This window comes from Ambystoma mexicanum, chromosome 2p, assembly GCF_040938575.1.
Source record: "Ambystoma mexicanum isolate Mex_15411 chromosome 2p, UKY_AmexF1_1, whole genome shotgun sequence".
NCBI lineage: Eukaryota > Metazoa > Chordata > Amphibia > Caudata > Ambystomatidae > Ambystoma > Ambystoma mexicanum.
The window spans coordinates 1,458,150,234-1,458,173,212 of NC_090923.1; the positions used below are offsets into that span (position 1 = coordinate 1,458,150,234).

Consider the following 22,979-nt stretch of genomic DNA (forward strand, 5'->3'; position numbering starts at 1 on the left):
CTCTAGCCACATCCAGCGAGTGCAAAGTCCTCTCAGCCGGCGACGAAGGCGACGGGAAGAACACAGGCAACACCAAGGGTTCGTTGAGATGGAAGTCCGACGGTACCTTGGGCATGAAGGAGGGGTGCGTCCTGAGCACTACCCTCGTGTCGTGAAAAGTCAAGTACGGGGCCTTGCAGGAAAGGGCCTGGATCTCTCCCACCCGTCGTGCGGAGGTGATGGCCACAAGAAACGCTGTTTTCCACGACAGAAACTTCAACGGGGCTGAGTGCAGAGGCTCGAACGGAGGTCCCATGAGCTTGGTCAGCACCACGTTGAGCTCCCACGCCGGGGCCGGAGCCTTCACCGGCGGGAACGATCTGAACAGCCCCTTCATGAACTCTTTCACCAGACGATGAGACCACAAGGACGTCCGGCCCGTGGTTCTGGTGTATCGGGAGATCGCAGCAAGATGAATCTTGATGGACGCGTGTGCCAGTCCAGCTTTGGCCAGCGTCAGCAGGTACGGCAGTACCTGGGGAGCCGTAATCCGTAGAGGGTTAATCTTCTGTGCGTGGCACCAGACAGAGAACCTCTTCCATTTGTGTCCGTAGCATTTAAGAGTCGAGGACGCCCTGGCCTTTGCAAGAACCTCTCTGCAGTCGGCCGGTATGTCGTATCCTCCAAACTCTAGCGCTGCAGGAGCCAGGCCTGCAAGTTCAGCGATTTCGGGTCGTGGTGGAGGATGGCGCCTCCTTCCCTGGAGAGTAGATCCGCGTCCACCGGCAGCTTGATTGGCGGGGACGCTGACAAGTCCAGAAGGTCCGGGAACCATATCTGCCTCGGCCACGCAGGTGCGACGAGGATCATCCTGCACCGTGACCTCTTGAGCTGGTTGACGAGCCGGATTAGCAGTGGCAAAGGAGGGAATGCGTAGAGGAACAGGCCCTCCCAGGGGAACGAGAAAGCATCGCCCATGCTCCTCGCCTGGGGAAACCTGCTGGCGAACCTCCGGCACTTGGAGTTCGTTGCCGTCGCGAACAGGTCGATCTGGGGTGTGCCCCACCGTCGGAAGAGGCGATCCACTAGATCCTGCCGTAGTTCCCACTCGTGGCACGAGCGCAGCTCCCTGCTGAGTGAGTCGGCGATGGTGTTTTTTATCCCTGCCAGATGAAACGGCACCAGAAACATCCTTTGGGCGACGGCCCAATGCCACAGGTCCTGCGCCTCCTTGGACAGTGCTGGGGACCTGGTTCCGCCCTGTTTCCTGATGTAAAACATGGTGGTGGTGTTGTCGGTGAAGATCCTCACCACCTTGCCCTTGAGGGACGGAAGGAAGGACCTGAGGGCCCAGAACACTGCACGGAGCTCCAGGACGTTGATTTGGAGGGACTTCTCCGTCGGGAGCCAAAGGCCTCTCGCGTGCAGATTTTCGGTGTGCGCTCCCCACCCTTCCAGGGAGGCATCCGTGGTCACTGTCTCCCGGTGGTCTGGGGTCTGGAAGTCCATGCCCGCCGTCAGATGCGCGCGGATGCCCCACCACCGGACCGCTCGGAGGAAACTCTCGTCGAGTGTGATCCTCTCCTCGAAGCCGCCCGTCGTTTGGATCCAGCGCGCGTCCAGGAACTCCTGCAACGGGCGCATCCGGAGCCTGCACATGGGAATGAGGTAGATGCAAGAAGACATCATTCCGAGGAGGGACTTGATGGACCTCACCTTGGCCGCGTCGGAAACCAACATCCGCTGTACCTTGCCCAGGATGGACCTGGTCCTTTCCTCCGACGGGGAGGCCAGAAGGGACACTGTGTCAAGCTTCGCTCCCAGAAACAGTGCGTTTTGCGTGGGTACCAGGTGGGACTTGGCGTAGTTCACGGAGAATCCCAGGTCCGTGAGAAGTTGGACGGTCCTTGCCGTGTGATCCACGGCGAGCTCCCTCGTCTTGGCTCGGATGAGCCAGTCGTCCAGGTAGGGGTAGACGTGGATCCCCTCGCCGCCACCGGTGCAAGGCACTTGGTGAATACCCTGGGTGCCGACCGTAGTCCGAAGGGGAGGGCTTTGAACTGGTAGTGACGCCCTTGGACCACAAACCTGAGGAATTTTCGGTGCCCCTTTAGGATGGGAATATGGAAGTAGGCATCCTCCAAATCCAACGACGACAGGAAGTCTCCTTCCTCCAGCTGACCCAGGACGTGCTGGAGGGCGACCATCCGGAACTTTTGCGCCTTGATGAACTTGTTCAGACGTCGCAGGTCCAGGATGGGGCGCCATTTCCCCGTCTTCTTCTTCACGAGTAAGTATCTCGAGTAAACTCCGGAGCCCCGAAGCCTCTTTGGGACGAGTTCGATGGCGCCCTTCCTGAGCATCGCCTTTACCTCCAGGAGAAGTTGAGGGACGTGAAGTTCTTTCCTGGCCACGGGGGGGACGCGCGGACACCTTCTTTGAAACTCGAGCACGTGGCCCCGGGCCAAGGCGTCCAGCACCCAACGGTCGGTGGAGATGGACTCCCACACGCTGATGAAGCTCGCCAGCCGGCCTCCCACCGGGGTGCTTCGGTGGGGGCCCGACCCCACGGCCGGTTCAATCCTGCTTCGACGAGGCTTTGCCGCCTTGACCTCCTTGGCGACGACGGCGGGGTCCGCCAGACTTGCCTCGTCCTCTGTAGGCCTCCTGAGCCGACAAGCGGACCGCTTGACGGTAGGTGGAGAAACCACCGCCGGAACTTTTGGAGGCGCCCTTGCCTCCGCTGCTCCGAAAGGGCGTCCGTCGTTGTTGCAGAACTCCAAGGGCCCGGGCCATCTCGGTGTCCGCTTTAATGGCCTGAAGGGAATCGTCCACTGTTTTCCCAAACAGGTTGTTCCCATCGAAGGGCATGTCCAGGACTCTGGTCTGAACGTCTTGACGGAAGTCCGTAGCCTTGAGCCATCCACGCCGCCTAAGGCAAACGCCGTTGCCCAACTGGCGGAACCCAGTGTCGGCGATGTCCGTCGCAACGGTAATGGCGTGGTCCGAAGCCACCTCACCTTCCTGCAGGATCTCCAGAGCCTCTGCCCTCTTGTCGTCCGGCAAGAAGTCCAGCAGGGGAGCCAGTTTGTACCAGAGCTCCCTGTCATATCGGGCCACGATAGCCAAGGCGTTGGCCGCTTTAATCGTCGTCGCCGCAGACGAGATGACTCTGCGTCCCATAGCGTCCAATTTCTTTCCCTCGCCGTCCGGTGGGGAAGTCGATGTGGAGGCCGCACCCCCCCCCCCCGCTTTTTTTCTGGCCGCCACGGAGACGACGGAGTCCGGGGTAGGCTGCGCCCGGAGGCACAGGGAGGCCGTGTCCGGGACCCGGTACTTCTTCTCGTACCGGTCTCTTCTAGCTGGCGTCGTGGAAGGGTTCTTGAGGAGGGTGAGGCCCTCATCCCAAATGTCGTCCAATAGAGGCACTGAGAGGACCGTCTTCCTCTTGGCCTCGCGCCGCTGATAAAGGAAACCTTCCTTCTTCTTCTCCTCAGGGCAGAGTTGGAAAAGCTCGGATGCCCTGGTGATCATGGAGTGGAACGATCCAATCTCGTCGGGCGGAGAAGCCCTGGTGGGAGGCGACGACGGTACATCCTCGTCGTATACCTCGTCGTCCGTACCCGTCGCTGCCGTGTCAGTCCCCGTATCATCCCCTCGGGTGGACGGGGAGGAGGGCTGGAAGGGCGCGACGGCTGAAAAGGAGGCGGAGGGTGGATCCTTCTTTGGGTCCCCCGACGGGAGAGGTTCCGTCGGCAACTGTAGTCTCGTCCTTATCTCTGAGCATAAGGACTGTATAGCCAACAAAATGGCCGCCGAGTTGTCTCGCGGCGCTGGCAGAGGGGAATCCGACGGGCGATCAGGGGCCCCGTCGGTACCCTCGACGATGTCGTCGTCACCTGTGTCGGGATCCATCCCGACGGGCCGGTCTTCTTCCACGCCGAGGCCGTGGCTTAAGACTTCGACCAGCTCCTCCTCCGAGGTTGAGGCCGAATCTACGACGATGCCCTGCCCCCCCTTTTTCTTCCCCACGGGGGATTTCACGGGGGTCCTATCTATGGGCACAAAAGAGGACTCCCTCCGAGGTGGCAGGGAGACTCTGAGCCCCGAGGTCGCCACCACTGGTGTAGCCTCCACAGGCTGAGCCAGGGCCGCCGCGACAGTTTCGATAGAGGGCTTGGCCGGATGGATTAAGGCCTTCACCACCTTAGGTGCGCTCACCGCCTTATCCTTGAGGGGGGGGACACTGCCTCGCTCCCCCTCCGCCTTCGAGCTCGACCGGGGCCTCTCCAGGAGCTTCGCCGGGTGCTCGGCCTTCCTCTTACCCGACCCAGAGCGTTGGCTCGTGGTTGATGGTGCCGGGGAGGGTGCGCCCTGCCTGGCGCCCGTAGAGCCCGACCGTTCGGCGCTCCCGGTGCCAGCGGACTCGCGGTGCTTGGCCTTATGTTGGACCCCCGTCGCCGGGGCGTCCTCAAAGGTCTTAGAAGACCGCTCGGCTTTCTTCCTCTTCTTCTCGCCGGACGGGCTCTTCCCTTCCAGCCAGTTGGCGAGACGTTGATGGCGGTCCTTCATGGTCCACTCCGACATGTTGCCGCAAAACGCACAGTCCTTCTCCACGTGCGTCTTGTCCTCATGTAGGCAGTAAAGACAAAAAGAGTGTTCGTCCTCCTTGAAGACGTTCTGCAGCTGGCATCCAGGGCAGACCCTGAACAGCTTTCCGGGCGTCGAGCTTCCCTTCTCCTGGGCCATGACCGGGCCTGAGAAACTTCTGGAGTCCTCCAAAAGCGTAGCTCGACGAAAACTTCACCCTTGAGGGGCGCAGACGAATCCGACACGGGTCCCCGTTGATCGGATGGAGAATCGGTGGAGCTTGAGGCTCTTTTGACCGAAAAAACGAAGTTTTTGAGAAAAAACGTGAAAAAAATAGCACTAACGCTCGAGAGCAATAGCACGAGGATCCCAACACATGAACGTGCGGTAAAAATCTGAAGATGGCTGCCAGAGGCGGTGCTTAGGTAGAGGGCAGTCATTGGCTGTGGTCAGTATGACGCAGAGACCAGTGATTGGTTATTACTACGAAAGACAGATCAGAAACGAAACTGATACTGGTTTTTTCTTTACCGAGGATTCCCAGCCTGACGACGGGGAATATTCATGAGCATGTGAATCCATGCCAGACCCCATGCTGGAGAACTTTGGTGTTTTCCCACTCGATTTCACTACAAGTAGCCTCTCTGCACCAGGCAGTCTCACTTTCTGAGCAGGGTCTCTTGGTGCACCCTGGTACCACGCTCCTTCCTTTTTCTCTGCTCTAGTAGTGGGGTGTGACTTCTGGGGACTGTGGAATGCGATATATTCAACCTGCCCCACCCACATCAGCTTACTTGTTCCTCAGTTCCAGTTCCTGCATGCTTGGGTCCAGTTTCAGGATCAGCTCAGGATCGCCACTGTTATAAAGGACGCTCTGTGACACTACTTAAGTTTCTCTTATGTTTTTTTTCTTATGTTTATTTTTAATTGTATTTACATCAGGTATCCGCTTAGGAACATGACAGGAACCCAGGAGCCCACTGGCTTCCACCACCTAGGCTCACATCTCCCCCACTGCCTGGGCAGAAACCTCACTCATACATACACATTCCAGGCACACAGCATTGTCCCAGTGACGCCATCATTGATCTATTCATCAAAGCAAGCACTATATAACACTATTCCATCTGTAGAACAAGGCATAGGCTTACCTTCTCAGACTGGCTGAGTAGAAAGTGATGAAAGTGGGGGTCATCATTCACAGGCTGTGAAAGAAGAACACAAGAGTGAAGACATGCCCTCAGATGCGTGGATTTCTAATCGTAAGGTGAATTGGTTTCCAGAGAAGAAACAATACTTTCAGTTTATAGGAACTACCAACATGTCTCCAATTTGCACTCTGAACACGCACTGGACCTAGCAGCTCTGGGAGTCCATACTGGCCTACCCTGATTAGGACAAGTCATGTGAAGGCCTTGGGTTCAGTATCCTCCACAGTATGGTGCTTGCTAGTACCCTTTTCCTCACTCAGCTGCATATTAGGTGCACTTAAAAACTTATTTACCCTTATAAAGGCAAAGAACCTAATAATTTCACTTTGTCCATCTCACATAGTTTCTTTTACATGAATCTAATCCAGGTATTGGACTACAAAAATTCTGTAACAGAGGTTATCGCACCTTCCTATGTTTTTTGTTTGCCTCAAACAGCCACTCTCACCCAGCTTAAACCTTAACAAACCGGTTTACACCCAAAAAGACACACTCACTGTAATCGAGATAGGACAGAGGTTTAGGTCTCTATCCAAGTCCACCACCACCACCACAGTGCTCTGAAGCAACCTGTTTTTCACTGAGCAGGATATAAATGAACTAATGAAGCAAAACTCAAACTAATCTGCATGCCTGCTTGGTTTCACAAATTGTGCTGTGCTCTCCTTTCAATACCACACCAACATTGATGCATAGTTTTCCTTCAATACAAACAGTGCTCTACTCTCTTGCCATTGAAAAGACTGCATTCAGAATCCTAGGATTTGAAGGGGCAAACTGTTGCACTGTTCGCCGGCAAAGAGCTAGATTTAAAGAGCAAAACCCTACATTTGGAGGGCAAACAATAATTTACATGAATGGGAAATATAGCTGCAACCTGCACAAGCATTCTAAGCAGATCACGGAGCATGTGTTGCACTTGATGACCCAACATGTCATTGTGCCACAGAGTTGTTTCCTTGGTTTCAACTACAGGTACTGCTCAATCAATAAATGGATTGTACTTTAGACCGGCTTACCTATTTGGTTGTTTGAGAATGGGGAGCAGAGAACAGACCAGCTAACACCTCCTTTCCATCAACCCCATATTGTAATGCTACATAAATACAAATCTTTCAGTTCAGACAGTTTGGTTAAAGCGCTATTCAAAGACTCAAAATGACTCAATACCTCACTGAATGCGGACTGCCATTTAAAGCCGGCCAGGGTGCCCATCGCCAATCGCTTCATGCTGCTTGATTCAGGAACGCTGGAAACCTATGGGCAGATCAGAATAACATGGGTTCACTGCTGTGTCATTTCATCAAGCAGCTCTCCAGACAACGGTACAAGTGAGCACATGGAGTCAAATAACTATTGGCATTATGTATTTATTTTTTGCATAGCGCAACAAGTCCAAAGGAATCGGCGCACTCACATGAAAACATTACACATATAACGTAACTACATAAATATATACGAGAGATCAATACAATAGTCATTACAAACAGAACAAAGGAGGAAGACCATAAGTGGCTTCCAAGATCCATGTAGCAGAAAAATAATAAGTTACTCACCATAGTGACTAACATACTCCTAGTCCATAGTCCCTTTTCCTCCATACTGTATGGGCGTCCCTCGCTAGAGACGGGAAACCAAACCCTTCACCAGAAAAAATGCTCTTCCCCTTTAAATTTAGATGTGCGCGGGGGCACTGCCCACCGGCGTCACTCCTCAGTCCAGTCCCCTTTGACTAGTCAACAATATTACAATTGCCTAATGACAAGTTTATTAGAGGGGAGGATGGTGGGACGTATGGAGGAAAGGGGACTATGGACTAGGATTATGTTAGTCACTACGGTGAGTAACTTATAATTACTCCTACATCCCGTCCCCTTTCCTCCATACTGTCTGGGTGATTAAAAAGGATGCAGCCCCACGGAGGAGAGGTGACCGCCCCCCACCACCTCTACGAAAACAAGTTCTTCAAAACTGCCTCGCCAAATGCCTCAGACGTGGCGCTGGCATCCAAGCAGTAGTGCTTGCAAAAGGCATAGGGGGTAGCCCAAGTAGCCGCATTGCTGATCATCTGCCATGGGACGTGTCTTTAGAAAGCCACAGTCGTGGCCTTGGCTCTGATGGCGTGGGTGTGCATGTTTGCTGGTAAATGCTTGTGCTGCCCCTCATGAGCCTCCTTGATGGCGATCACCATCCACCTTGCTATGGAAGCCTTGGAGGCTTGACAGCCTGGCTTAGACCATCCAAATGTGATTAACAAGGAGTTCGATTTACGGAAGCTCTTTGTCCTGTCCAGATAAAATCTTAGCGCATGTCTGACATCCAGACAGTGCAATACCTTCTGAGCCTCATCCTTTGGGTCTGCAAAGAATGTTGAGAGTACTATCTCCTCCTTCAGGAGAAAGGAGAAAACAACATTAGGAAAAAAGGCATGGAGCGTTCTAAGCACCACCTTGTCCCAGTGAAAATTATAAGTTACTCACCGTAGTGACTAACTTTGTCCCCTTTCCTCCATACTGCATGGGCGTCCATTCCTAGGGACAGGAGACCAAACCTTTTTCACCAGAAAAACCTTCTTCCCCTTTAAATTTAGAGGCTCTGCCCCCCGGCGCCACACCTCAGTCCCCAAAGACACGTTGACAATAGTTTAACATTGCCTAATGACACCAGTTTAATTAGGGGGTGGGGGGTGATAGTCCCCTTTCCTCCATACGTCCCACTAAGAGTATGTTAGTCACCAAAGTGAGCTACTTATAATTACTCTTTCGTCCCGTCCACTTTCCTCCATACTGCATGGGCGATTACATCGGAGTGTAGCCCAAGGGTGTAGAGGAGACCCTCCTTAAGCAAACAGGTTTCTGAGAACTTCCCGTCCGAAAGCTGCGTCTGATCTGGAGCCGGCGTCCAAACAGTAATGCTTGCAGAAAGCCGAAGGGGTGGCCCAGGTGACCACACTGCTTATGCCTTGCTACGGAACCTGTTGGAATGCGAAGGCCGTGGCCTTGGCTCTGACCGCATGGTCGTGCATGTGAGCTGGAAGTGGTTTATGCTGCCCCTCATATGCCTCCTTGATGGCTGAGACCATCCATCGTGCTGTAGAGGCCTTCGATGCCTGATACCCGAGCGTTGACCCGCCCAAAGTGACAAACGTGCGTCCGACTTGCGGAAGCCCTTGGTCCTGTCCAAAAAGAAATTTTGAGCCCGCTTGAGATCGAGGCAGTGCAGAATCCTCTGTGCCTCATCCTTAGGGTCTGCAAAGAATGTAGGCAGCACTATTTCCTCGTTTAGATGGAAAGTGGAAGGTACCTTAGGTAGGAACGCTGGATGTGTCTGCAGGACAATCGTATCCTTGTGAAAAGTAGTAAAGGGCTCTGAAGTGCCTAGCGCCTGGATTTCGCTGCATCTGCGAGCCTAAGTGAGGCCAACTAACAAGGCCGCTTTAATGGTGACCAGCCTGATGTCCGCGGATGCCATTGGCTCAAATTGTTTGTGCGCCAGGGCACCCAACACTACGTTGAGATCCCACACAGGGTGCGGCCTCTTGATTGGCGGATAGAGTCTGGCGAGGCCCGACAAATGCTTCTTGGTGATCGGGTTGGAAGAGGAAAATACCACCTCCTCCGGGTTTCTGTATGCTCCTTTGGCCGCAAAATAAGTGCAGCAAGTATCCACCTGCACGCCTGAGTGGGCGAGAGGTGCCGAGAAGGAGAACACGTCGTCCAACGTACATGCAAGGGGGTCGATATCCTTGGAGTCAGCCCAGTGACAGAACCTGGTCCACTTGCTCTTATACTGCATCCTGGTACACTTGCTCCTAGCACCCTGTATGATCTCTAGGTCAGCCTGTGAAAGCCTAAGGTTCCCTAGCATGACCTGCTCAGGAACCACGCTGTGAGGGCTAATTTCTGTGCTGCAGGGTGGATGACCCTGCCCCCTTGCTGTGCCAGAAGATGTGCTAGGCCCGTTGGAAGGTGAATGGGTGGTCTCTCAGAGAGGCTGAGCAGCTCTGAGAATCATGGCCTGGCTGGCCACCATGGAGCTATCAGAATGACGCTGAGGTGGCAAGAGTCCTTCATCTTGCAAATCACCCTGTGGATCGGCAGTGTGGGTGTAAAGGCGTAAGCGGTCATGGCGCTCCACTGAATCTGAAATGCATCATTCAGGGAACCAGGGCCCTGCCCCTGTCAGGACGCGAATTGTTGGCACTTCTTGTTGTCGTAGGTGGCAAAGAGGTCCACCTGGGCGTGCCCACATCTGCAGAAGATCTCCCGCAGCACCTGGTTGTTCAATTTCCATTCATAATTGTCCGCCCCATGTCTGCTGAGCCTGTCCACCTCCAAGTTGGATTCCCCCAGAAGGTGGACTGCCGTGGGATAGAAGTTCTCCGGAGCCCATTCTCACATGCGGACTACTAGTCTGCACAGTGGAGGGGATCGGGTACCCCCCCTGCTTGTTGACAGAGCATGCTGGTCGAGTTGTCTGTCTGGATGAGGACATCCTACTTGCCTCCTATAAGCGGAAGGAAGGCTCTGAGCACTAGCCAGATGGCATTCAGTTCCAGCCAATTGATATGGTACTCCTGCACCTGCCGGGTACAGGTTCCATGGACGCTGCGATTTTACAGAGTGGCCCCACAGCCCTCGAGCGAGGAGTCTGTTGTGATGGTGACCTGTGGGGATGGCTGCCGGAAGGGCTTGCCCGTCCGCAGGTTGCAGTCCCTGGACCACCATGTGAGGTCCGGGTAAAGAGAGGGAGGAACGATGATCAGCTCCGCTTGAGAACCCCGCTCCTGATTCATGATGCTGCGAAGTGCAGCTGTATACTCCTCATCCCGAGTCTCGTGAGGGGGCCAGCCAATATGACCCCTGCCATGAGACCCAGTAGGTGTTGGTACCACCAGGCCGACATGACTTCATGGCCGAGGAAGTGAGCAGGGGCGCTCCTGATGGCCATGATCAGGAGGGCAGCCACAGTATTCATGAGTCTGGTAAAGACCCTGGGGGCGGAGTTGAGGCCAAAAGGAAGAACCTTGTATTGGAAATGGTAGCCCATTATCCTGAACCATAGGAAAGAAGGATGGGGCTGCCAAATCTGGACGTGTAGGTACGTGTCCTCCAGATCCAGGGAGCACATCCAGTCTCCCTTGCACAAGGTCTCCGCTATAAAAGCTGGGGTGACCCTCTTGAATTTGTGTAGAGATAAGGAGAGGTTGAGGGTGGAAAGGTCCAGAACAACTCTCAGGCCCTCCTGGTTCTTTTTCTGAATGGCAAAAATCCTGGAGTAAAAGCCCAAGCCTCGCTGGGAGATCCTCCACGGCCTGGCTCTCTATGAGCGACCTGATCTGCGCCGGAAGAGTTGATGTCCCACTTCAGAGAGGGGAGGAGAGGCTGGGATGAGTAGGCGGTACCCCGTGGATACTGCAGAGTATCAGCGAAATTCCGTTGCCACAAATGTGCCTGGAGAGCAAGCCTGCGCCCCCCCCCCACTGGAGACACGTGGACCCAGAGGGGCGTGTCATGCCAACTTTCCCTTGGAGGCTGTCATGGAGGAGGGGGACTGGATAAAGCCCTTCTCCCCCCCCCCTTTTAATGTTGCTTGCGCTGATTTGGAGTCGGCGAACGGTTAGGCTGTCTGGATCTCCATTCCTGGAAGCCATTTGTTTATTCACTTTTTATGCGCACCAGACCCGTAGGCAACAGGGCGCAGCGATAAGAAGATGCAAAGCTTACATGATTGCAGAATTAAACAGTATACAATATGCAATATACATACATAAATCTCAGATTGTTAGCGGAACCCTCCATACGTATGCCCCTTGTCGGAGCGCTGCTGGGACTCGGTGCACGATTTGGCCATGATCTGTCAAGATGGATAAAGATGTGGCTGTTTGTGAGCTGTCTTTCTTTTTCTTCAACTCACCCCCCCCACCCCCCCACTTGAACAGCACGTCTAATGTGTGTTCCTGGACGTCCGGGTTGCATTTCGTTGCACGGAGCCAGGCTGTCCTGCTCATGTCCGTGGCGATGTAGATGGCACGGCCAGAGGTGTATGGGCCACGGTGGATTCCAGGAGGTCTTGCGCCACCAGCTTGGCCTCAGCCAGTCCCACCTTGAAACGTGATTGGCTCTGCGTAGGGAGTTCCGGGAGGAATTCCGCAATTTCCTGCCATAGCCTTTGGTTAGCGGCAGCCAGCATGGCACCGTCCTGACGAACACACAAGGATGCATTGGAATACAGCTTCTTCCAGTACGGTTCCGAGATCTTCTCCTTGCCTAGCAGCACCGCAGAGGAGGCTGAGGACGAATAAGGCTAGGAATATAGTGATGCTGCAGCGATCACCGAGGAGTGTGGCTGAGGAGGGGCCGATAGCAAGAGTGAATCCCCCTCCATCCGCCTGTACTTGGCGTCCAGGTGTCGATTGACCGGATGGACAGAGTGGGGCAAGAGTGAATCCCCCTCCATCCGCCTGTACTTGGCGTCCGGGTGTCGATTGACCGGATGGACAGAGTGGGGCTTGAGCCAACCCTTTTTGGCCAGGAAGACTACTTCGTTCTGCATTGGAATTCCTGTTTTGGCAGAGGGGCATCGCGTGAGGACCTCAGTAAGCACCCCCTCGGCCGGTTGTTCGACCTCGGGTTGAGGTAGGCCCTGATACTCCGCTAGCCCTGCAAGACGTTCGTGGAAGGGCTTGGCTGAAGAGGGTGTGTCGGGGTCGTTGTCCTCATCCGTATCCTGTGGGTCACGAGGATCCTGCGTAGGTGGGGGAATAGAGGGAGCCGGAGGCTGGGATACCGGGACCGAAGCCGTAAGCTGCGGAGGAGACCAATAGAGAACTGCCGAAGGAATCGGCTGGGAGGCCGGAGGCTGCACCGGGGCCTGGGGCGCTGGAGCCCGCAGTGCCAGAAGCACGTCCCTGATGGCATCCCGGAGGATAACCCCCATCCGCGGGGACTTCATGAGCCTGAGGAACCTCTCGAAGAACCGGTCTTCACAGGCCGGAGGAGTGGTAGGGGATACAGACAGGGTGGCGGGAGGCTGCTGGAGCCGCTGCATACCCTGCCTGTACAGACGCAGCGGGAACTTGCAATGCGCAAATGAAGGATAGGCTCTAGGCCACGTCCCTGGTTGAGGCCGGCCCCACCTTGACACTCGTTTCTCACCAAACTCCAGGAATGGCGTCATGCGGGTGTCGATTGGCGCGGCAGCCATTTTGTCAAGCTGCCTGCCACGTGCCTGTGTCATGTTGCTCGGCTCGCTGGATCCAGCCTCCTCCAAGACTCGAGCGTGGATTGCGAGGCCTACCATGCTCCTCAGGCCTAGACCCGGTAGGTGCGACACCCTCGCCCCGGGGGCCGGTAGAGCTGCGTTTAGGCGACCCCCTCAGATGTATTGCCGGTACTAGGGCGTGGCCCCTCGGACAATACCGGTACAAGGGCGGAGAGCCTTGGGTGAAGACCCGATAAAAGAACCTTCCGGTCCGTCAACACTGTCACCGGGAAGATCCGGGGATCCCTCTGCCTGTAGGTCGGTAGCTGGAGCAGCCTCGGTGCACGTGCTGATACAAGGACTTGAGCGGTCCCTCCCACACGGGCGAATCCTTAGGAAGGAGTCTCCCTTGCAGGGTGCGATGGAAAATATAGGCCTGGATCTATGTTTCAGGAAGTTCTTGAGGTCCTCTGGAGGCGACTTCTGGAAGAGCTCCCTCCACCTGGCTAGTCTGTTCTTCGGCAACCTCGACGACAGGGCGTTGCACGCTATACAAGCTTGCCAACTGTGGTCAGGGATAAGGCAACGTAGGCAGAGGTCGTTCGGGTCTGAAGTTGGGAAGAGCCCGTCGCAGGATGGACACCTGTGGTAGTCATGCGCCGGGGAGGAGCGCGACGCCTGAGGACAGAGTACCCGAATGATAAAAAAAGACAAAAAAGACAGAAGTATCCGCACGTGGGATTACATGGCCGAAACCAAACCCAGGAGCACTGGTGAATTCGGCACGTTCCAGTCGATGCAGAAAAGGTGACTGAAGTGTGGCGCCAGAGGGCAAAGTCAGGGCAACGCATGCTCCAAGGACCAGACCCCCGCATGCCTGTAAATTTAAAGGAGAAGAAGGTTCTTTTCGGGTGAAAAAAGTTTGACTCCTGTCCCTTGGAAGGTGTTAGGCAGAATCCTGTGCAGTTCCCTTAGGGAGCACTACACAAGATTAGGACTACAGGTGAGAGCAATAAATCCTTTGGTATCAGTCTGTACCACAAAGATTTAGTTGGTAGCTGTAGCTGAGCAGTCAGACTTATCTCAAGAGGGAGATGAGCAGTGTTCAGGGTTTACACAGTAGGTCCACTAGACTGGAACAAGGAAACACTGACCAAAGCTTTGTATTTAATAAGTATATATATATATTTATTGTATACACTTCTAATAAAACACATGTATCACAGTCATCAAGCAAGTTAAATTAAGTCAAAGGAAAAATATACATACTCCCAAGTTAAATTGTAGACCAAGTGAACCAGAGTAAAAACTGACCAAAACGGCACAGTGACAACTATACACAAGGGATCCTCTAACAATTCCTCACAAGGGAGGGAAAGCACAAGCTACATAGAAATAGGTGCTTACACACCCTAGCAACCCTTCCCAGCAGTTTGTGAACCAGTTTAAGCAAGGCAATGCATCAGTATAAGCAATACTTAAATGAAAACTGAGCAAAATGGCATTTCACAAGGTTTAAAAATGGGAGGGAAAGGGCAGTTAACAGAAATAGGTGCACCACACAGTTCTAGCTGAGAATCAATCTAAAGAAGGATGATCTAACAAATGTGACCAGAGTCAGTAGGCCTGTGCCAAAGTCAGTTGGTACAGGGCAAGGGCCCAGGAGCAAAAGGTTCTTGTAGCTGCAGTCAAGTCTTTGGTTAACAAAGTGGAAAAAGTGGATGCAGACTTTGAAAAGAATCTTGAGAGAGGGGCGGCCAACCCAACAGGTAGGATAAGGATTTAAAACACCTTTAGTGCTACCGCGAAGAAAGGGTGGCCTGGCGGAACAATGTACCTTAAAATGAAGAAGTGGCTCCTGCAGTGGCGGTTGTTCCTGGTAGTTCCTGCAGTTCGGGTGATCCAGCAGAGGAAGAGAGGCTCTCGTGGTGGAGGAAGGTTCAAGTTACTGCACTACCCAGGGATGAAACCAGCCGCGGTGCTGCCGACGAATAAAAGGTACGCTCCTTTAAATTGCGGTCCAGGTGGACTGGTGCCTGGCTATCCGGCTTCCGAGTACAGGGTACGGGAGATTTGACCAAGGAAGGTCCGGGAAGGCAATTGGCAAACTGGTTGGCCCCACCAGTTGAAGGGAAGAAGGCTCTTGCAGGTGAAGATCTGCTCTCGTCGTGTGGAGAAAAGTTGTGAGTGTTGGGCAGAATCCTGTGCAGTGCCCTTGGGGACCACTACACACAATTAAGACTACAGGTGGTGATACAAGTTTTACCTTTGGTACAAGCTTGTACTACTATGTCCTAGTGGTAGCAGTGGCGGAGCAGCCAGGCCTATCTCAAGAGTATATGAGCAGTAGCAGAGATTACACAAAGGGACCACAATTACTGTGACTCAAGCAAACACTGACTCAAGGTTTCAGGTTGAAAAATATAAGTACATTTATTTTTAAACCATTTGTTATAAACACAACACTTCTATTAAACTTCAATAAAAACCACATGTTAAATATACTACAACTAACCAATTCACTTTGTACAGTAAGTCTCAGGGTAAGTACCCTGTGTTTGAATGAACCGGTGTTAGGCACAAAACATCACTTTTTGACAGTTCAGTCTACTAAACAAACGCGTATCCGTGACATGAAATGCTACCGGGGAAAAAAGACACTTAGCACCTGAGATACCCAGAGGGAGTCGGAGGCAAAAATCACAGGCACTATTTTGGTTAGGCAGGCAGAATCAAGTAACGCTCAGAGACAGGAGTTCAAAAGTCAAAGGGCCGGAGCCAGGGTCGAAAGACACCGGGCCAGTTGCCAAAGATGACACGGTTTAACAGTTCACGATCCAACAGAGCCAAAAGTACTTCGACATTGTCAATGTTCGGAAGCAAAAGTTATAAGGAGGGAAGACCAGGTGAAGCCTTGGAAATGAAGAAAAAGGGATTCACCCAGTTTCCTCAACAGAACATAGTACCTTGTTCCAATGGTGCAGCTGCTGTCCTGGCAGTTGTGCCTGTTGGTTTCCCGCAGACCCACGATTCCTGGAGCTTCGTCGAGAAGGAGGACGTCTGAAGGGGGTCTGTACCACACAGGGATGAGGCCAGCAGCAGAGACATGGAATAAAAGGTGCGCTCCTTAAAAACAGGAGAGGCTCTTCAGGTGGCTATCCGGACCACTACAGCAGTGTGCAGCGATTTCGACCACAGAAGAGGATCTTCTGGCTGTAGAAGATAAGCTGGTTATCCCCACCAAGCTCAAGGGAAGACGACTCCGGACTGGATCTTCTGAGTCGTTGAAGGGCAGATAGCTCAGGACTGCAGCAGGGCTTCACCGGGACGGGGTAGTTGCAGCAGCCGTCATTCTCTCCGCATTTCATCTTCGGTTCCTTGTAGTTCCAGTGGCGACTTTCTGACTTCTAGCCCAAGAGACCTGCCTTTTATGCGAAAAAACCCCATTCACGCAGCCTGGCTGTCAATCAACCAGCAGGGGAGTTGTCCATCCAGACAACTACCCTGGCCAATCATGACAAAGTGTGACTTGGGTTTCCTAGGATACCCTGTGCAGGGGGCGACTATACCCCTCCCTCACATTCAGCCCACCTAGACATCCAGGCACCTTGAGGAGGGCTTCTGGGCATAAGCCCTCCAAAAGACAGTGATCAAAGAAGGCGAACCTAGTTTGCCACGCAAAGTAAAACACAAGAAGGACTTTAACGAAAAGAAATGGCGAATAAACCCAACCAGAACCAAAAGAAAGACGATTTGGTCAAGTGGGGTTATGTTTGAGGCCAATATAATTGCCAAGAACAGTACCACGTTTATCTAATATAATCGCGGTAGAAAAGTTAGGGTAGATACCACTGCCACCAGCCAAGTCTAAATGTTAAAAGAGCGAAACAATGCTCTAGGATGTACAGATAAAAAGGGATATGAGTTAACCCTTTCCAGTACTCCATGGAAGATGGGGTGTACTGGATCTGTGGTTGATTAACCAAGTAAAGTTAACGGTAACTTTACCCTTTTCTGGGGGACAGTAGTCGCCTCAGAAATGGAGTCGAGGGAAGTCTCAAAGACAACCCTGTGCTACGGCACTGAAGGTGCTGTGTGACACACACAAAGAAGGGGGCTACTGAAGTGGTGTACTTCAGAGTCCACAATCACAAAAACAGATGGAAAAACATAGCAAAACACAGCTAAAAGTGGGGGAAAAGCTCTCACTCTTACCAGGTGGAAAAAAATAAACTCCAGAAGTCCAGCAAAGCTGCTGGGGGACTCACTAGGTGAGGGAAATTAGCCATAAATGAGAATTCTCCCTAACAGTGAGACGCTACAGCAGGGCTTCACCGGTGGTACAGTTGTTGCAGATGTCTTTGGCTTCTCTCCTCTTCAGCTTCTTAGTTCCAGTGGCGACGACTTGCTCTTCCAGTCATCAGGACCCTGCTTTTATGCAAAAAGATCCCCATTCATACAGCCTGTCACTCACACAGTGGAGTGGTCATCTTGGCGGGATACCCTCCAGCCTATCAGGATAGAGTGTGACATGGGTTGCTGAGGCAACCCTGTCCAGGGGTCCTACTCCCCCCTCCCACACAATGGACCCACCCCAGACTCAGTGGCGCCAAAAGGAGGGCTTCTCGGCAGAAGCCCACCAAAAGGACGAACAAAGGATCCCCGACCTGGGTTAGGAGTTTAGAGGAAGACATGAGAAAGAAGTTATATTAAAGTTCTGGCAATGTCCAAGGCGAAAGGGAAAGGGGGGGTCCCAACAGAACCCACATCCCTCCCAACAAGACTAGAGTATACTTCAGATGTGGGTCTCGGACACCCCAGTGACCACCAGAGGTAGATCGCAGGAAGACTCTCTAATACCTGCAACAGACCCCATCCACACCACTTTAGGCAACCAACCCCCTTTCAAAGGAAGATATGCATGCCTGGTTTGTAGAACTACAAGACAAGCTTATGTCGACGGTGCAAGACCAGTTCGCTGCAATAAAGAACGACATGAAACAGGCAGTCTAGGACATAAAACACGACATGGCCCAGCTGGAAGAAAGGACAGACAACCTAGAAAAAATAGTGCAAAACATAGGAGAAGAGTCACAGCAGAACAGCGAAAAACAGGAGCAATTATTGCGCTTAACACACAATCTGGAGATTCAGTGCAAAGACCTAGAAAACAGGTCCCGCAGATCGAACATTCACATAAAAAATATGCCAGAATCCTTTCTGGACAAGGACCTAAGGAAAGCGGTACAGGAAGTGTTCATGAACATAATTGAAGCACAAGAACCAGAGGACATTGGGATTGACCGTATCCATAGAGTGGGCCCCAAGCACACAGGGGCACCTGGGGAAAGACCCAGAGATGCATTGGCAGCTATCTCCTCGTACCCGCAAAAAGAACTCATCCTAAGGAGAGCGAGACAATTGGATCAAATCAGGATGAACGGTGTGGACATTCAACTTCATCAAGGTCTGTCTGCCGTAACACTCCTAAAGAGAACAGAAATGGCCCTACTGATCAGGGAACTGGTCGCAAAAGAAATTAAATACAAATGGACATTCCCATTCGGTCTGCTGTTCGAGTGGGAAGGAAAGCAAAGGAGGCTGACCACCTGGGAAGAGGGGCTACACATCATGGACATTCCGGCAGAGGAGACATCGAGCGGAGGCGAAAAGTCAGTGGGGGATCACCAAAAGAGGCATAGAGGGTGGGAATGTGTTTGGCAGAATAAGAAACGGAATGGGAGGGGAAAGTACAAATCGGCAGCAACAGATTAGTGGCCTTGCTCATCTCCAGGGGGCAAGGAGAGGTACCCGATGAAGGGTCTAGAATTCGAACAGATTCTCTAGGCCCGGTAGCGGAACAGGGACTACTCACATTAAGGCCTGAGGATGATGCGGGGTTTAGGACCCCCCGCAAAGTTAGTCCCGAGTCTACAGAGGGCAGGGAGCGATAGGCGGAACGCCATAGCTACCATAGGTACCCGTGCCCTCCTCGGGAGTAAAGTTGATATTTGGTTAAAGGTTGGCGGACTGTTGGTGAGTTTGGGTGGGTGGGGGTTCATCCGGAAGAGAGTGGGGACCACAGCACCCGGGCTTACAGGGTAGCCCATGAGACCCAGCTGAAATAGGGAAGACTAAAATACTGACTCTGAATGTTAGGGGCCTGAACTCCCCTGTGAAAAGGAAAAAAGGTAGCAAATATGCTTAGGAGGGAAAAGGCTCATGTGCTCCTGCAACAGGAAACTCACATCAGAGCCCTAGATAGGGGGAAAGCATGGCCTTGAAGTCTACTAATGTCACCTGTACCTTGGTTAGATTTTCTTATACCCTGTGGGACTGTGTTGCCATGGCGGCTGATCGCATCCTGGCGAGGAAAGAAGGTTTCCTGGCTATAGTAAAGGATAGAAAGGAGACAATGGGAGAGTGTCCATTCAGGATTGGATGCTGCCAACAGCATCAGCAAATCCATGGCTGCAAGCAGCATACTGCGTAGGTTTGCATGGTTGAGAAAGTCGGGGTTTGCACCAGACGTGCAGGCCAGACTGCTCAACATGTCCTTCAACAGCTCAAAGTTGTTCGCCAGCAAGGCGGATGAGAGTCTGGAGAAGCTGCAGACCTCCAAGGCGGCGGCTAAGTCCCTTAGCGCCTCCATTCAACAACCTCAACAACCCTATTGAGGCTCATCTTCCTGGAGGGGTCGTTTTTTCGCTTGTATTCCTCAGTTGGTAGAGGAAGAGGACAGGCAGGACAAAAAGGGCAAAGAAGATTCCCTCGTGGTAGATGAGGAAGGGATGCTAAATCAGCCCCAGCAGCGGCACCTTTACACTCAGCCGAAGACACAGCTGCAGCCGCCTCTAGCCACTCTGAGGCCGTGACCCACAAGACCCCAGTGAAAGGCAGAATCTCTCAGCATCTGAACGAATGGCGGGGCATTACTTCAGATGCTTGGGCACTGTAAACAGTAGCCCAAGGTTACTGCCTTCCTTTTAAAAAAAGGCCTCAAGTTCATCCAACGGGAACCAGCTTTGTAAAAATTACAGATCCGCTCCTTGTGCAGGAAATATTAACCCTGCTAGAGAAAGGTGCAATAGAACTTGTACCTGTAGCAGAGAGGAACAAGGGTTGGTACTACCCCTACTTTCTCATTCCCAAGGACGACTGAGGATTGAGGCCCATCTTGGACTTAAGAAACTTTAACAAGATGGCTACCCTTTCTCAGATCCTTCAGACTCTCCAACTCCAAGACTGGTTGGTATCATTGGACCTTCAGGATGCTGCTCCTTTCCTCTCCCTGGCTGCCCATTATGGGCCCTCTTCCTGCTCCTTCCTGTGAGGCTAACAACCCTGGTGCAATCTTCGACTCCACCCTCTCCTCTCCTCACATTTCTGATGTCTCTAAGAAGTCAAACCATCAGCTGCACCTCCTCAGAGGTATTCTTCCTTTTCTCACTGTCTCCAGAGCTCTGGTCCTCTCTAGGCTGGACCATTCCAATAGCCTCTTTCTAAATCTTCCCGCCTCTACTCTTTGAGCAAGACAATTTATCCAGAACAGGACTGCAAGACTTGTCCTTGGCCTCAAGCCCAGGGATCCCATCCCTCCAGCTCTGAAATCTCTTCACTGGCTTCCCGTAGCTGCAAGGATCAACTTCAAGACTCTGCTTTGTGCACAAGGCTTTCTGGGGCCTGGGACCGCTCTACCTTCAACTTTCTCTTCCAAAATATCTTCCTTCTCGTACTCCGCTCATCCACCTCCAACGCTGTGAGGGTCAGACGCTTTTCCAAGCAGAGAGTTGGGGGGAGATCTATCTCCTCGGCTAGGGCCTACCTCTGGAACGGCGTCCCTGCCCCACCCCCTCAAACTTGAGCAGAACAACCTCTGGTTCTGGAAGCAAATCAAGACCATCCTTTTCGCTTCCGCTTTCTCTCTTCCTCTCCCCTGCTGATGCACCCGACTGCTCTGTGCACTAGTCACCCTCTGAACTCGGGCCCAGGCTCCTGCATGTCCAGTTGCCCTTGTGCTGCCTTCGGGCACCCCAGCACTGAAGTGTCTGTATCTGCAACCCTACAGTCCCTTCTCTCTGCACTTATGGGCCACCCGCTGGCTGCACTTGTGAGTTAACTGCACGCGCCCCCCACCCCCTGTTTTCCACCCCCCTGGCACTTCTCACCTTCCCTCTTCCCCGCAATTGCGTGATCTGAATGACCCTAGGCCTAGTAAGAGTTATTTTGTCCTCCCTTCGTTACCCCCTCCTAGTCTTGTTGCGCCTAGACACACTTGTGTACAGGCGGGTTATAAATGCCACATCATATAAAAACCGTAAAGCAATCGATTAAACATTATGGAATCAATGTAAGGAGTAAAAGTCTGTGTTTACAAACAAATTTCAGATAACATGCAAGTTTAAAGGCAGACTATGCATCGGAAAAAGACAAAAAGCTATAAAGCGGGTTGCCACAGTATTACTATGTCTTCACTGAGAGAATCAAGTAGATGATATTTCACTCAAGAGTGGGTGGAATAATATAAAGTAGGGTAGGGATCCCCAACAGAGACAAAAACTGCTAACATCTTCTACTTGCCCTAAACCCAACTATTTATTCTTAACGACCTTTACAGGGAGGACATTTAGTCTGGCCTTAGTGAATAAAATATGGTGGTGAACATTTTTAACCATATTGAGACAGCAGGCTGTCCCGGCCAAGGAAAAAGAGGAAGATCGAGCCTTACTGAGGGTTTAGAAAGGTTCAAATCTTCTCTTTGATTTTCTCACAGGTGATAATATTTAAATTTTCGAAACCCCTTTGGCACACCTATGATACAATCGGGCTTATCAAAGTACTGACCTAGGCACACACTTCTCAAAGAGGTTCTAAAAAAAAGCAAGCAACTAATTTGCTTGCAGTTGCCTAGGGAAAGCAAGTGTTTTATACATGTTTTAGTTTGTCTCCAATCTTTGCTAGCCCACAGTGAACGCCAGAATAAAATAGGTTTTAAATACAGAATGTCTGAAGGATGCATTAGCCCAGTTTCTAAGTGGCTAATGTATGGAAAAATGAAAGAAGGGACAGCCAGCAAACGGCAAAGAAAGGAGTTTTCTTCACGTTGTAGCACCTCCACATTTTCTGCATCGAGAGTTCACTCCCGCAAGACACCACTTACACCCCCTTTCCACTGTAGACAACTTATGGTCGACTGAGTAATTATGTAATGACTGCATGAACCTAAAAATACCACAAGCTTGCTTCGTTATTGCTCTACGTTTTCCAATATCACTCCAGGACAGCCTGTAAAAAATAATTCCTAAATAGTCAAAGTTTCCACACACCTTCGGCCTCGAACAACCAACCCTAGACCTTTTAATGTGAAGGGCTCTAGGATTTCACAGTCCGAGGAGAATAATAGTTGTATTACTGGTTTTACACATCGAATCAGAGTCGGGTTCTGGCCCATATAAAGGGCAAAAATGCTAAACCCACTCCTCTTGCACATGCATTTCAGTGGAATTTGTGAATTTGAGACCAAGAATGTTCCAAAGAGATTGGTTGTCGTAGGAAGTAGTGGCCCAACATAGCCTCCCAATGTTACTCTGCAATTTTCACTCTTATCCAGTTCTCTACCGCCTCATAAACCAGTAAGTAGGAGAGGATTACGATTGCTCTCACAGCGATAAATATCAAACCTTGAAATATGACACCACCAATACATAGGAATTAAAATGTAGTCGATAATACTTTAAAAACGGACATAACTAATTGTAAAAGCACTGGATTTAGACTGAAATCTCCCATTTACAGCTAAGTAGCCTGTTTCTATACATTTTTTCCAAAGTACAAGAGCGCTGTTGGAAGTAGTCTGGTCAACCGCACAACGGCTTGGGATGATAAAGGCTTGTTCCTCATCTTTATCAAAAGGTAGATCCTACCGGTGCCCAATCAAAGATCAAAATCCCCCCTCGATAATTGGAGGAGGGGTGGGGGGGAGCAATTAGAGCCAAG

The 22,979-nt window shown here is 51.9% G+C and overlaps 1 protein-coding gene across 1 annotated transcript in view; it reads right to left on the bottom strand.

The window, feature by feature from the left end:
• The window catches only part of GLYR1 (glyoxylate reductase 1 homolog), a 713,235-nt gene that overhangs the window by 365,176 nt on the left and 325,080 nt on the right, over positions 1–22,979 (bottom strand). Inside the window, exons 6-7 of the mRNA XM_069646033.1 lie at positions 6,951–7,037; positions 5,721–5,774 (exon numbers count right to left, since the gene is read on the bottom strand). Coding sequence (XP_069502134.1) covers positions 5,721–5,774; positions 6,951–7,037 — 141 coding nt within the window. The remainder of the gene's footprint in view (positions 1–5,720; positions 5,775–6,950; positions 7,038–22,979) is intronic.